Source organism: Mus musculus, chromosome 7, assembly GCF_000001635.26.
Source record: "Mus musculus strain C57BL/6J chromosome 7, GRCm38.p6 C57BL/6J".
NCBI lineage: Eukaryota > Metazoa > Chordata > Mammalia > Rodentia > Muridae > Mus > Mus musculus.
Genome location: NC_000073.6, coordinates 49,906,372 through 49,919,549, shown reverse-complemented (window position 1 = coordinate 49,919,549; position 13,178 = coordinate 49,906,372). Strand labels below are relative to the sequence as shown.

The 13,178-nt window shown below is 50.7% G+C and overlaps 1 protein-coding gene across 7 annotated transcripts in view; it reads right to left on the bottom strand.

The window, feature by feature from the left end:
• Positions 1–12,566, bottom strand: part of Slc6a5 (solute carrier family 6 (neurotransmitter transporter, glycine), member 5) — a 56,881-nt gene extending 44,315 nt beyond the window's left edge. The window contains exons 1-5 of one of the 7 annotated variants that reach the window (XM_006540546.4): positions 12,475–12,566; positions 7,307–7,849; positions 4,700–4,838; positions 2,190–2,321; positions 1,784–1,957 (exon numbers count right to left, since the gene is read on the bottom strand). In XM_006540546.4, coding sequence (XP_006540609.1) covers positions 1,784–1,957; positions 2,190–2,321; positions 4,700–4,838; positions 7,307–7,849; positions 12,475–12,522 — 1,036 coding nt within the window. In that variant the 5' untranslated portion in view covers positions 12,523–12,566. Of the gene's footprint in view, positions 1–1,783; positions 1,958–2,189; positions 2,322–4,699; positions 4,839–5,302; positions 5,982–7,306; positions 7,851–7,934; positions 8,341–8,644; positions 8,910–9,168; positions 9,519–12,474 lie in introns of those variants that run through there. The other 6 variants (NM_001146013.1, XM_006540547.2, XM_006540545.4 and 3 more) reach the window with 6 other exon arrangements.
• Between the last annotated feature and the right edge of the window lie 612 nt (positions 12,567–13,178).

The window sequence follows — 13,178 nt, the reverse complement described above, 5'->3', positions numbered from 1 at the left end:
CCAAAGCCAGTGTCTCTCTCTTCCTGCTGCCTGCTGTAGCCTCAAGTTATTGTCCCACATCTAAGGACATAGTTTATACTGTCGTACTTTTACACACACATGTATGTCACACATATATGTCACACACACACACCACCCAGCCTCCACCTAGAGAAGTTTTGAATAAGACCAAAAGAGAGCAACAGTAGAGATATTTCTCTTCTACCCAAACATTGCATACCTGCAGGATTTGGATGTAAAACTCTCAGCTATTTCTCCAGTTATCTAATTGCATGTTGTCATGCTCTCTGCCCTGATGATAATGGATGAAACCTCTGAAACTATAAGCAAGCCCCAGTTGGATGCTGTCTTTTATAAGAGTTGTCATGGTCACAGTGTCTCTCCACAGCAATAGAGCACTGACCAAGACACCCCATTTCCAGTGTGTTCTCTGCTTCCTGATGTGATCTCTCAGCTTCCTGCTTCTTTGGCCATGCCTCCTCCCCCTCACAATGGACCCCTGTTTACCATAAGGTAGAATAAACTCATTCTTCCAAAAGTCACCTTGGGTCATGGTTCTATATCATAGCACCCACAGGTAACTAATACAGCAGGGAAGAACTCATTGTATGCTGTTAACAAACCCACGGGGGGCAAACAATGTCAAAGTTCCACAAGGTATGGGCACTGTAGGGGAAAGAGCTGGTTTGGGAGGTGAATGTTAGGACAAAGCAAAGAGATCGTGTGCAACTGACCTCAGTGGGATCCCACCTTCCATGGGAAACCTGGGAGAGACCTCTTGCTTACCAGTACCCACTAAAATACCCATAATTTCCCACAGTGACTGACACTAGCCGAAACACACGCACACACACATACACACCACACACTCACACACACACACACCATACACACACGCACTCACACACTCACACACACATTCACACACAGACACTCACACACTCACACACACATACACACACTCACACACACACTCTCTCACACACACACACATACACACACACCACACACACTCACACACTCTCACACACACTCACTCACTGGAAGATTTTTGCACATTCACAGCTGCTGTCATATCCCCGTGTCTTTCCTCTGGAAAGCATAGGAATATACATACCGAACAGTCATTATTTCTGTTTCCTGGGTCTCCTGGCATCCACTCCTTCCTTCCACCCAATAAGCTGAAAATGTGCCCCCCACTCCTGGACACAGTGGGTTTCACACACCCAGCACCAAGTTTCCTTTCTCCCCATAGTAGAAAGCCCTCTCCTTGGTTCTCATACTACACACATTTCTAACAGAGTCTGGGGCACAGTCTCAGTCAAAGCTCCGGGATCACATGTGTGGGGTTCCTGGAGTCTATGTGATTTGTGGCATTATTATTAAGAACTCTGCCAATGAGGATCTCAGGGGGGAAAAAATGCCAGAGAGGGTTGCAAACTCCCTCCCAGATCACAGCTAGATGGACATATATTCAATGAAAGAAAGCAAAACATAAATTGGTTGGTAAAAATGCAAATTTCCTGGCTTTACCCACTCTAATAAAGCAAGCATCCCACACAGGAACGTTAACCTGGACATTTAACAAACACATCAGCTCTCTGGGAGCAAACAAGACTTTTCTGACTCCCACCCTTTCAGCATGAGCTTTCTAAACATTAGAATTCAGTATGTTTGGAGGTTTGACGTCACCTCTGTGCACCCTGGGCCTGGCTTGCCTCTTCAGTGCTCTCTGAGCATCTATTGAATGAACCACAGACAGCTAAAGCATGCCCAAACTTACCTAGTAAAAGTTTGGTTTTATCTTTGCATTCTGGTGTGTTCCACGGGTTGTTGCAGGACCCCCAGGGCAGCACAGACACGAAGGAGGCAAACAGGTAGAAGAGCGTGTAGCAGATGATGACGTTGTAGTATATGGCTATGAGGACAGAGATGATGAGCATCGCAATGCCACAACCTGCAAAGGTGAAGGGCCTGTGTTGGTATCATCCCAAAACCCCGTGCAAGAATGGTACCCACAGAGATGCTCTGCACAGGGGGATGCATCCACGGAAATGGAGACGATCTGCCAAGGACCCCACAAGGGCAGAAACAATGAAGGGAAGATGAGAGGGAGTAGGTGTCCCTCCTTAAGTCTGGAAGGTGACAGGGAGGGCAAAGCCAGGAGGCAACGAGGAGACTGGACTCACCCTGCAGAGCTGGGATGGCCTTCCACACAGACACAGGACCCTGGCTGGCAAACTGGCCCAGGGACACCTCTAGGAAGAAGATGGGTAAGCCAGCCAGTGCCAGCATCATCAAGTAAGGGATGAGGAACGCGCCTTGGAGAGAAAGTGGGAAGGAAGAGTCAGGAGACATGAGCAGGGCTCTGGCCCAACTCAACCCTCTGGGCTGGACTTGGTCTTCTTAAAAATAAACTGAAGAGGCTTTTAGTGTCCTAGCTCTACAGTAGGCACCCTCAGGGCAGTTTAGGGCCTTCTTCCAAAGTCATACAGTACTTGCCCTCCGTTTCCCACCAGAAAGAAGTTGCATGCCGTGTGTCCTTTCCAATGCTTTGATTCCCACCCCACTCCCAAATTAAACCCTTCCACTGATTCACAAATCCGTGCCTTTCACTGGAGGCAGATTTGGTGGATTCCCATTAATACCTAGGCCCTCTGTGGGCCCTCAAACACTCAGCTAAGCTGGATTTGTGAGCCTCCCGTACAATAATCTGAGGAAAGCACAAACCTTCACCTCACCAGAGCTTGGCCTGCTCTGCCTGCCTGCGGACAACTGGATGCCCTCTCGCTCTGGCCCGCCCACACCATCACCCACAGGCAGCCGCATCTTCACACAACCTCCTTCTCCACTCAGAGCTTAGTCCTCAGAAGTCAGCCCTCCTTTTGGGGGATAAGTCTTCCCACAGTCCCTTGCCTCAAGAAGCACCCTTCTCTTCAAAATATTTATGTGGCTGTCTCCTCTAGACTGTGAGCTCTCAGACGTGTTTCTCTTTCAACTCTGTTCCTCCCCCGGGGCCTGGGGGAGGCTGTAGCACCTAGTACCTGCGGCCTTGCTGGGTTCTGGGGAAGGGCAAGGATTTTTCAGGCCTGGAGAGAATTGCCAGGACAAGAGTCAAGGTCAATTTGGGTACTAGAAACAACAGAATCTGGAAGGCTGTGCTCAGCTCAGGAAGCTACTCCCTCACCCCCACCCTTCCCCTGACTTATTCCAGGTCGGTCTGGCAGAGGGTCATTTTCTACCAAAGCCTCCAGTTAATAAGGTCCCAGTAGCGACCAGGATCTACTGGGGGATAGGCTTGGGCTCCTTCTCTATTCTCTCTGGATAGAAATTTAAAAGAAAAAAAAAAATGTTCATTGTGTGCGGAAGCTCCCCTCACGCGCTGCTGTGAGGCGCCTGAGCCGCACTGCGGACAAAGCCTCTGCTTTTATTCTTGCCCCCCCTTATAATCTTCAGGACCTCGCGAAACAAGGGCGGGCACTTTCCCGGGCAAAAGCGCTCTTCTGGAATCCCTCCCCTCCCTCGTCCCATCCCACAAGTAGACCCCCTCCCGCGCCCATCCCTGCAGCTCCAAGAACAGCACCTTATCCCTACACTCAGGCCTGGGGATTCCCTGCTGGGGGAAGAATGGAAACCCAGTCAGGGCGCTTCGTTCTATCAGTTTCCGGGACACCCCTGATTTTGAACACTTTGTATCTGCATTAGTACTTGTCAAAGTGTCTTATTCGGAACTGCAAAGACGGGGCAGGGTGGAGGGTGTTTTTTATTTTACACCATAACTGTCCCCTGCTGCAGAGTGGTATCTACTCTGGGCACTAAATACCTCCTGGAGCGGAAGGACCTAAAACCCGGCCAGAGAGGACTCCGAGGGTTGCATTCCGTGCACTTTGGGTCCGATAGAGATGCAAATTCCTGGACGACCCTTGTTAATTGGCCTGGGGTGAGCAGCCGGCCCCTCGCCTGAACCTCTGGGTGGCAAGCCAAGGGACCCTGGCTTTATAGGGTCCCTTCCTGGTGGGTACGTCCAAGATCCAGTGAGTTCTAATCCATGCTCCTTGGCATCTCCACTCTTCTTTCACAGGCAGTATCTTTCACACAGTGAGGACACACGGAAGTAGATTCATCTTTGCTAAATGATATAACTAAAACCAAAATATCTCCTGCCTTTTCCCAAGAAAGGGAGTGTTAGGGTGGGGTACTCCTGAGAGATTACCCAGGAAGAAGGTACACCCCAAGCTCCCCACTGCTCTCTTGCACCCTGCATTCTGTCAAGGTTGTTCTTTCGCAGTCTCCAAATGAGGAGGAGGCTCCGCATTTCCCAGTTACAACCAGACACCTTTTGACCTTCAGGACAGCAGGGCTTCGGGCTCTAGAGTGCATTTCCTACAAGGGAGTACTCACTTCCTGACTAATCGGTGTTTAACTTGAATTCAAACACCTCTGCTTCGGTGTACACTTGCCTGGGGACCCTCCCCGGTCTGGGCCAGTAGAGATCTCTAGTGAGTGAGGCCTACACCTCAGCTGATCCCGTGTCCATTCTGAAATCCAGCGGGTTCCATTCGCTCCTGCAGTCTGGCCTTCAGAGGACCAGGTTGCCCCAATCTTCCCTCCCAACCTCTGTTTAAGGTCTTCAGATGCACCCGCCCCACCCCTCCAGTGCCCGCCCCCTCCGCAGGCGGAAAGAGCTGAAAAGCCGTACCTCCCCCGTTCTGGAAGGCCAGGTAGGGAAACCTCCAAACATTGCCCAGCCCCACTGCGTACCCCACCATGGACAGGATGAAGTCCAGTTTGCTGGACCAGTTCCCTCGGGCCTTATTCTCATCCCCTTGCTCGTCCTCCTGAGGGCGGAAAAGCACATTGTCGGATAGCAGACCCAGGTAGGTCCTCAGCAGGCCCCATTCAGCCCTCCCCGCAACAGCTGAGGGTCCTTCCCCCGCAAGCAGGTCCCCAGTTTCCCCGCATAGGATGCATCGGCAAGCAAGATCCCAAATCTGAAGAAAGGATGCATCTACGAGCAGAGCCCTTACCCCTCACCCCTGCACTGAGTCTTCAGCAAGCAGCCCCCCCCCCCCAATCTTATTCTAAAGGGCCTCTTTAATCAGACCTCTGACCCGGTTTCCTAAATCCTAGAGTCAGGGCACACCAGCAAGCAGCCTTCCCCAAGCATAACCGTCCCTTCATACCCAACCTGTCGCCAGGAGTTCATTTAGCAAGCAGACTCCCAGTATCATGCCTGAAGTTCCCAGCAAGCAGGTTCCGAACCAATTCCTTCCCCCACCCCATAAAACCCCTCGATGCACACCCCTTCTTCAGTCCTTTCTTCAAAACGTGTGGCAGAAATAAGAATTGTAATGCTTCCAGCCAGCCAGAGCCCCTGCCTCACATTTCTCTGCCAAAACTTGCAGGCAAAACCTGCCCAGTCAGCTAATTTTAAAAGGTGCATCCTTCAGCCCTGGAGCGAGGGAAACAGGCAGGATGGAGAATTGGAGTTGACACAAGAGAAAGAATAGGAGAAGACTAACGTGGTAAGAAACAGAACAGCCAAAACCATGACTTCTGATCTAGATCTTGCTACTAACCAGGGGAACTCCCTGTGCACTGCTTGGGCTCAGCCTCTGTCCACATCTGGACAATGGGGGAGGGAGGACTGAATAATTGTCTCTGGGGCATCTGCCAACTTACATAGTCTGTGAATCTCTAGCCTTCTGTCTCCAAGCTCACATGGACTTGATTCTAGAAAGCCTCAGAAAAATGAATGGGAAAGGCACCTTATGTGAACTCTGCTCCTGACAACCAGACATTGGGGCACCCTGCTCCCCAGTCACCCTTCACCTATCAAATGACAGCATGGAGTACTTCATGATTCTTCAGGTCATGGAGGATGAAGCAGTGATGGTCAAGAGAGAAGAAGGGCAGAGTGATTGTCAGAAGGGGCTGAAACATTGGTACTCTCAGGCCTGGCAGCCCTTACTCAACCCCATTGCTGTTCCTCCCCCCCACCCCCACCCCCACCCCCCCCCACACACACAGGGCTCCACCCCTAGCCCCACCCCCAACACAGCTGACAGAGTAAGGGAGTCCCAGCTCTTTTTGTCGCAGTGCAGAGGTAAAGGGAGGTGTGGGAAACATAGTTTCTACTCCACTGGTGGGCACATGACATTAAAAGCATCTAATATATGCAGAACAGTGTTCTAGAAAGAAATTCCAAAGCAAAGAAACATGTAAATGCAAGGTTATTTCTAGTTACCCCGATGACTGGGTGGCTGAGTTCCTACTATGCGAGTGGGGGTGGGGCTCCAGATGAGGAGAGACAGGTCTATAAACCCCACATTGCTTGTGGTGATGTTCCATCTGCCCCGACCCCCACCCCCACCCCCCAGCCTTTGAGCTCTGGCCACACACCTAACCCCTGACTGCAGGGTTAAAGGGGAGCTAAAGGAGGGACAGGCCAAGGAAAGGAAAGAATACCTGAAACAACGGGGTAGGGGGTGGGGGACAGTGGGGGGGGGCAGAGAAGGGAGAGAAATCACTGGGGTGAAATGGAACAAAAGGCTTTAAGGAGGAAAAAATGGTCTTTATCCCTGGTCCAGTGATCAGGGTTCACTCTGTACGTTTTTCCTATCTCCGGTTAAGGGGATACCCAACTGGGAAGGGCCTGAACCGAACCGAACCAAACCGTATACAAGGGAGAGGGCTTATGTTAGGGGAATGAAAAAAGAAACTACATTCTGGGATTTAGAAGAGGCCAGATTAAGAGACCCTGATGCTTAAATTTAACTTCAGCAGCGCCTCATTGAGAGTTCTGGGGTAGTTCTGGGGTAGACTCACATGGGGAGAGCTCTCAGAATAAGCTATATCCCCCTCCCATACCACCGCAGGCTTCCTTTTCTATTGTAGTTTTTCTTTTTAAAGAACCGAAAAAGACTCAGACATTGATAGGATGGAGACTCTTGCGTCTGTTGCAAGATGCAGAATCTATCTGCTTTTTTTTTTTTTTTTTTTTTTTTTTTTTTTTTTTTTAACGGATCTGCACCGGTTCTACAGCTGAGGCTGGGAAGAGCAAGTCCAAACCTTGCTGGCTCGATCGCTGCACACACACACACCCCAAACCTTAACTGAGGACCTGAGCCCCCTTCCCCGCCCCCAGCAGTGCGAGCTTCCGAAGCCCCAAAGCTGCCTCCAGCATCCACCACCTGGCATTGCCAACCCGTTTCAACATCAGCATACGTGCACCCGCCAGGGCCCAGCTCCCCTTCACGCGCGGTTGGTGAGCAGCAGGCAGCGGGGCCGCTTGTGACCTGCTTACCGGTATGGTAGTGGTGGCCACGCTGCCCGGGAGCACCGACGCGATGCCATCGGTTCCCAACACTACTGTGCTCTGGCTCATATTCACCCAGCCCACGGCTGGGGTATTGTTGTGCTCCAGCGTGCCCTTGCCCACACTCACGTTCGCGTCCTCCTCCGGGCCACGCAGAGCTGGAATCTTGCAGTGCAGAGCGTTGCCAGCCCCGGCGGGCCCGGAAGGGGGATTGGCCTGTGCGCTGTGCCCTTCGCTTAAGTCCCGGAGGGCCGCGGAGGTCGCTTGTGCCCGGGGGCTGCTGAGATTACAAAACCCTACTCCGGACTGCTGGGCCTCGCAGGCTCTCGCATCCGCAGACTGGAAAGTTTGGGCGCCGGTGGAAGCCGACCTGGGCACACGTGGCGGCTGGACAGTGGCCGTGGGGGCCTCAGCAGGAAGATCCTGTTCAGGGCTGGTCCTAGGTGCACGAGGACTATCCCGGTGGCCTGGCACCGCTGCCTCCAAGATGTTGGCTGGCTGTTTATTCATTTCCTTGGGAGCACTGCAATCCTGCAAACACAATGTCAAGTTCGTGCAAAACAAACAAACAAAAAGTCACGGCAGCATTAAAAATAAAATATATGGGTCTGCATACACAGATGCACACATTCCAGGTCCAGGCACAAAATAGACAGGGTAGCAAACGGAACCGGTGTTTCTCCACTCGCCAGACACGTCTGTAATCCTGGGACATGAAGAAGCTAATATTTTCTCCCAAGTGGAGGAGGAACTAAGACCGAAGAATGAGTGGGTTTTGACAGGGGGAAAGAGGCGGGCAATATAGAAATAACCCTACAGCCAGGAGCTCCCTGCCCTCTGTGGATTTCAAATCAAGGCTGTGGGTACCACATCCCCTTCACCATTGTGGAGAAAGATTCTTTAATTTTCCGCCCCATTTCCTTTGTCATTCAACAATGCACATTGCCTTTTTTTCCCCCCATAGACAAGCTGTGATCACAAAACATGCTCTGGGGTAGGCCAAGGCTGGAAGCCACACGGGTAAATTCAAACTCCAGCATTCAGCCTACCTTGGTCACCCAAGATGCAAAGTCAAGGCTAAAGGTTTTTTGTTTTTTGTTTTTTTTAAAATCAAAATATTACTACCAACAAACAGCCCACCACTAAAACAATAAACTAGATGGGAAACGCATAGTAGCTGGCTTTGACCCTTACATTCTCTCCACTTGATTCCAGACCCCTCCAATGTATACGGATCTTGCCAATTTTTTATTTTTATTTTGCTGTCCATTTCCAGTAATATAATATTCTTTCCCTCCCAACTCTTGACTGAGGACCAAAACTCACCAATAATTTTCATTAGCTTTCTCCCTATTGAATTTTAAAGACTTGCCAGAAGTGGGTTTCCCTTCGGCTTCCGCGTGCTAGTGTTACCTTTCAGAGTTCCAAGATAGTATAATTACTTCACTGTAAAACCAATCAAACTACCTTCTCATCAACCGAAAATCTCTGCTCTAACCCGCTTCACAAACGCACAAACCGAGTTTACGTGCACCAAACCCAATGCCTGGACTCCAGTCTGCGTTCTCAGTTGTCCCTAAGACCCAGAGCGACTCGCGGTTAAAGGAATCTTGACTTTCAGTACCACGGACAGTACCTAAGACCGGGTTTAAGAGCAGCTTTACCATCTAGGGAAACCTCCTCTGCCCTCCGGCAAGGCTCCCAAGTACGAATACCTGAACTTGAGCCTTCGAAAATGGTTCTCTGCCTCTCACCTATTGCAGATATTTCCAAAAAGAAATACCCCAAACGAGCCAGCCATCCTTATCCCCACTTCCACCTTTCTTTAGAGAATAAAAGCAAGCACTCACCATGTCTGATGCGGACAACAGATTGAACCGTAGAGTAAAATCCTCTACTGATCTAGGTTTGGCCCTGGAACAAGAGGCGCTTTCTATATCTCCCCGGGAAAGGCTGGGTTTGCGTCAGTGGGAAGCAAGGTGCCCTTCGTTTGACATCTTCCTGATAATACACGTTTGATAAATCATTACCCCTTTGGATTCGGATTTTAAAGGGACAACAGCCTGGAGTACGCTGTCTTGTTGTCACTCCGGTAGGAGGGGGCTGCGTGTTTGGCGTGACTCATGTGGGTCTGATTACTAAACCAAAGCCGGTGGGAGGGAACGAGAAAAGTTTGCCACCTCCTAATTAAGGGAAACATGGGAGAGACACGTCCCACTGCGCCCAAGACTCCAAGGCAAGGCGCAGCCGCCAACCAAACAGATTGGATTAAAGTGAGGGAGGGGGGGGGGTCAAATCAGTCTCCCTCTCCCATCAAATTTGCTTGCGCTCTCCCTGAATCTCTGTCCGATTCAAAAGTATCCCCTCCCCCCAAAGAATGCCAGGCCTGTCTCGGGTATCCAGCCAGATCTTCTATGCCTGTTCCAGGGTAGAGCCCTGTATTTGGTCAGGGCGCACCTGGCTGGTCAGTGTGTGGTGTTCAGATCCCTACATCCCAGCCTTTCCAGAAAGTCAATCTAAGGAAAGACCCCGAGTTTTCGTTTAAACTATTAAATGCACTTTTCTCATCCCTGTTTGTCTCTGCTAATCCTGTTTCTCGTTGTACGTTTTAGGCTCTTCTGGATTTATTTATTTATTTATTTATTTATTTTTAAATACTGACTTAGTCCTCCAGCCATGTAAAACCCACCCTTTCTCCGTGGTCCTCCAAACAAAAATCCTTTTAAAATAAGGCCTGATTGGAGAATGCAGTTTTACCTGAAACGAGGATCCCCACCCCCACCCCCACCCCGCAACCCAGGGCAGGGCTGGCTCTCTGGGAAACCCTAAGAAGAGACTGCGGGCTCCCGCCCAGGTCTGAAGTGGCCAGGTGGACTATGAACTTTACCCGAGGTACAAGGCAGCAACCACGATCACAAAAGGGAAAAGCCCTTTGCAAAGGTGTCATTTGAAAACTAGAAGGGGATTTGCAGCAATATGCCTCCCCTCTCTCTTGTCTTGACAGCCTAGCTAGGGAACCGTGGCCTCTGGAACGGGAAGCTTGGAAAGCGCTGAGCGCGCAACGGGGCCCACCGCCTCCGGGTCCGTGCCGTCGCACTCGACTGGGCTGTCTCCCTGCGGAGCCAGGACAAAGCCGCGGCAGCGGCCGAGGGCGCAGGCTGCGGTGGCAGATTGCGGTGGATGCCGGGGGCATTGCTGCTCCACTCGGGTCTCCTCCCTCACCCTTCCAAGACTCCAAGAGTGGTAGATGCCTCTGTGAGCCTGGCTCTCCCAGGATAGCCACCTGGATTCTGGGTCTGCACTATTTGGGATTGGGGATGGCAGCGGGGGATGGGGGCGAGTAGGCAGCCAGAGGAGCCTTGTCCTCCCAGTGTCTTTCGGGTTCCAGATAGCCTTTTACTGACATTTACTGAGCTTTTACTATTAGGCCATCTGCAACGCTTCCACGAAATTATTACGTTTAAGTTTGCCAACAGCCTTTCGGAAATTATTCCAGTGTTTATGCTGTGAACGCTAAGGTCAGGGTCTATTTTGAAGTTACTAGCTCCTCCACAGCCCGTTGCCTGCACCAGTCACCACTCTAGGCAACCGAGAAATGGGGAAGGACTCAGAGGAGGAATAAGGGGATGAGTGGGACCCTGGGGTACTCTGACTGAAAAAGGCTCTGAAAGCCGGTAGGGTTGACAGTCCTGTAATATCCTCAAATCCCAAGAAAGTGCAATGTCCGGGAGTGGCTTCAATGGAGTCATGAGACCCGCTTCTAGTTAAGATTCAGGTCTGGCTCTGAGGTCCAGAGGCCACTTTGACAGCAAATAGTCACGACTTCAAAGCTTGTGGCTAGTCTCCAAATTTGCATCTGAGCAGCCCCTGCCAGACTTGACGCGGGAGTCGGTGGAGTGTGCAAAAGAGCCTGGCCAGTAAGGAGGGAATGTACTGAGGTGGCCGAGTCGTGCAGGGCTACTTCCCGCTACCCTCCACCCCCACTTCGTTGCTGACCGTGAGTGATGCCCAACGCCCCCGCTCAGCCTCAGATCTGACGTGTCGCCTGCTCAAGTGCGCATTTGAGTTAGCATGGGGCTAATAAGGTCCTGCAGAGGCGGGTGACGAGTAGGCGCCAGTTCAAGCTCCACAAAGAACCCCCCCTCCTCCAGCCGCAAGATTCCAGAAAGGAGGGGCTGCCGATAGAGTGGAGGGACAGTTCAGGGACCAGACACCGAGAGGAGTCGCTCCAACAGGATAGTGACCAAAAGAGCAACACCTCCCTCCTCCTCCCCCCTACAGTGAAGCAGGGACCTGGCACTGGGGGAGGGGGGCATCATCTGGAGTCCAGTTGTGTGTCAACGCCTGCGAGAATCAAAGGATGGTGCTGCAGATCCAAATAAAATTAATTAATTAATTAATTAATTAATTAATTAAAAAGCAGAAATGGGCGGAGTGAAAAGTCTGTCACCCACCCCCACATAAGCCTCCACCTCCTGCCTCTTCTGCCGCCTGTTCAGAGTGATAATCTGGGCCGGTGCGCACCGCAGCCAAGGAGGCTGTAAATCCGCATCCATCCGTGCGCAGCCATTCGGTCGGAATTAGCCAGTCGCTATGGCCTTAATTACTTTGTCAAAGATGAAAAATAGTAATTGATTTTGTCCTCTATCACTTGCCCCTCTCCCCTCCTTCCTTGAAGATAAGCAAATAAATAGCTGTTTGCGAAGAAGACCGTGTCCACCACCCGGTTGGGGCAGCCTAGTGGAAAAAGAACTGTCTGGCTATAGCTCTGAAGCTGATGTTTGTGCCAAGACGCAAAAGGCAGCTGGAACTCAAGCTGAGAGTACCCAGAGGACAGCCATGCTAAGCCAAGTCCCTGCCCTCTTTCTCCCCAAAAGGAATTAAGGCGGGAAAGGAAAGGGTGTTTTACACTACTATTCACCCAGAGCTAGTGGCCTCAGCCTTCTCTGGTCCTCAGGATTTTGGTGCAAGGAAGAACAGCAGTGTGATTCATCAAAAACGCCAAGGAACTTGCGCAGGGTCGGCAGGCAGAGCTGGGATTGGAGCCAAATCTGTGTGGATTCCAGTCTACCCCATACCACACAGAAGAAATGAAATGTTGTGTGAACTGCGTGTCTTTGTTTAGTTGATGTTTATATGGCTATGCCAGCACTTACCTCTACGGATGATGGATGTGAAGGCACCATGTGAGTTTCAGGTGACATTGCTTGACAGTCAAGAAGCCATGCAGTATTTTCTCCAACTGTCTACTGCTGCCTATTGCCGCTGTAGTGTTGTGTTGTGTTAAGGATCTAAGTTCTGCAGACAGACCGCACTGCCTCCTGGTTCCCTGACCTTGAGGGACATTTTCCATTTGTTAAATGAAGAATTAACCAGAGGTGGAGAGGGACCTGAAGATAAATGAGAATGTGCACATGAAGTGAATGGATTGAAGCTGGCTACCTGGTGTGCTGAGGATTCGGATATTGCTACTACTCTGTCTAGATGGACAGTATACTTGAAGACTCGGAGATTTAGGAAAAACAGCAGATCTCTGTGCCTGGTTCAGAAGGCACAATATGAGTAGGTGGATACAAAGAGCAGACAACTTTCCAAAAAGATAGCTAGTGTGAACCCATTTTTTCTCCTTAGCCAATAAAACAATCAAGAGTTTACCTTTATTTTTTTTAATTTTTTAGTAAAATGTGCCCAAACACTGAGGCTGCTAGGAATATGTCGAGAAGTACCTTTGTTTATACTAAGGTAAAATGCAGTGCACAGTGCAGAAGCTTGGAACTTAATACTCAGCCTCAGCCTCACAGTTGGTCCAGTTCCCATTTAGATCACTGGAGTCAAAGGACACAGACAGATCAGAGCGAGT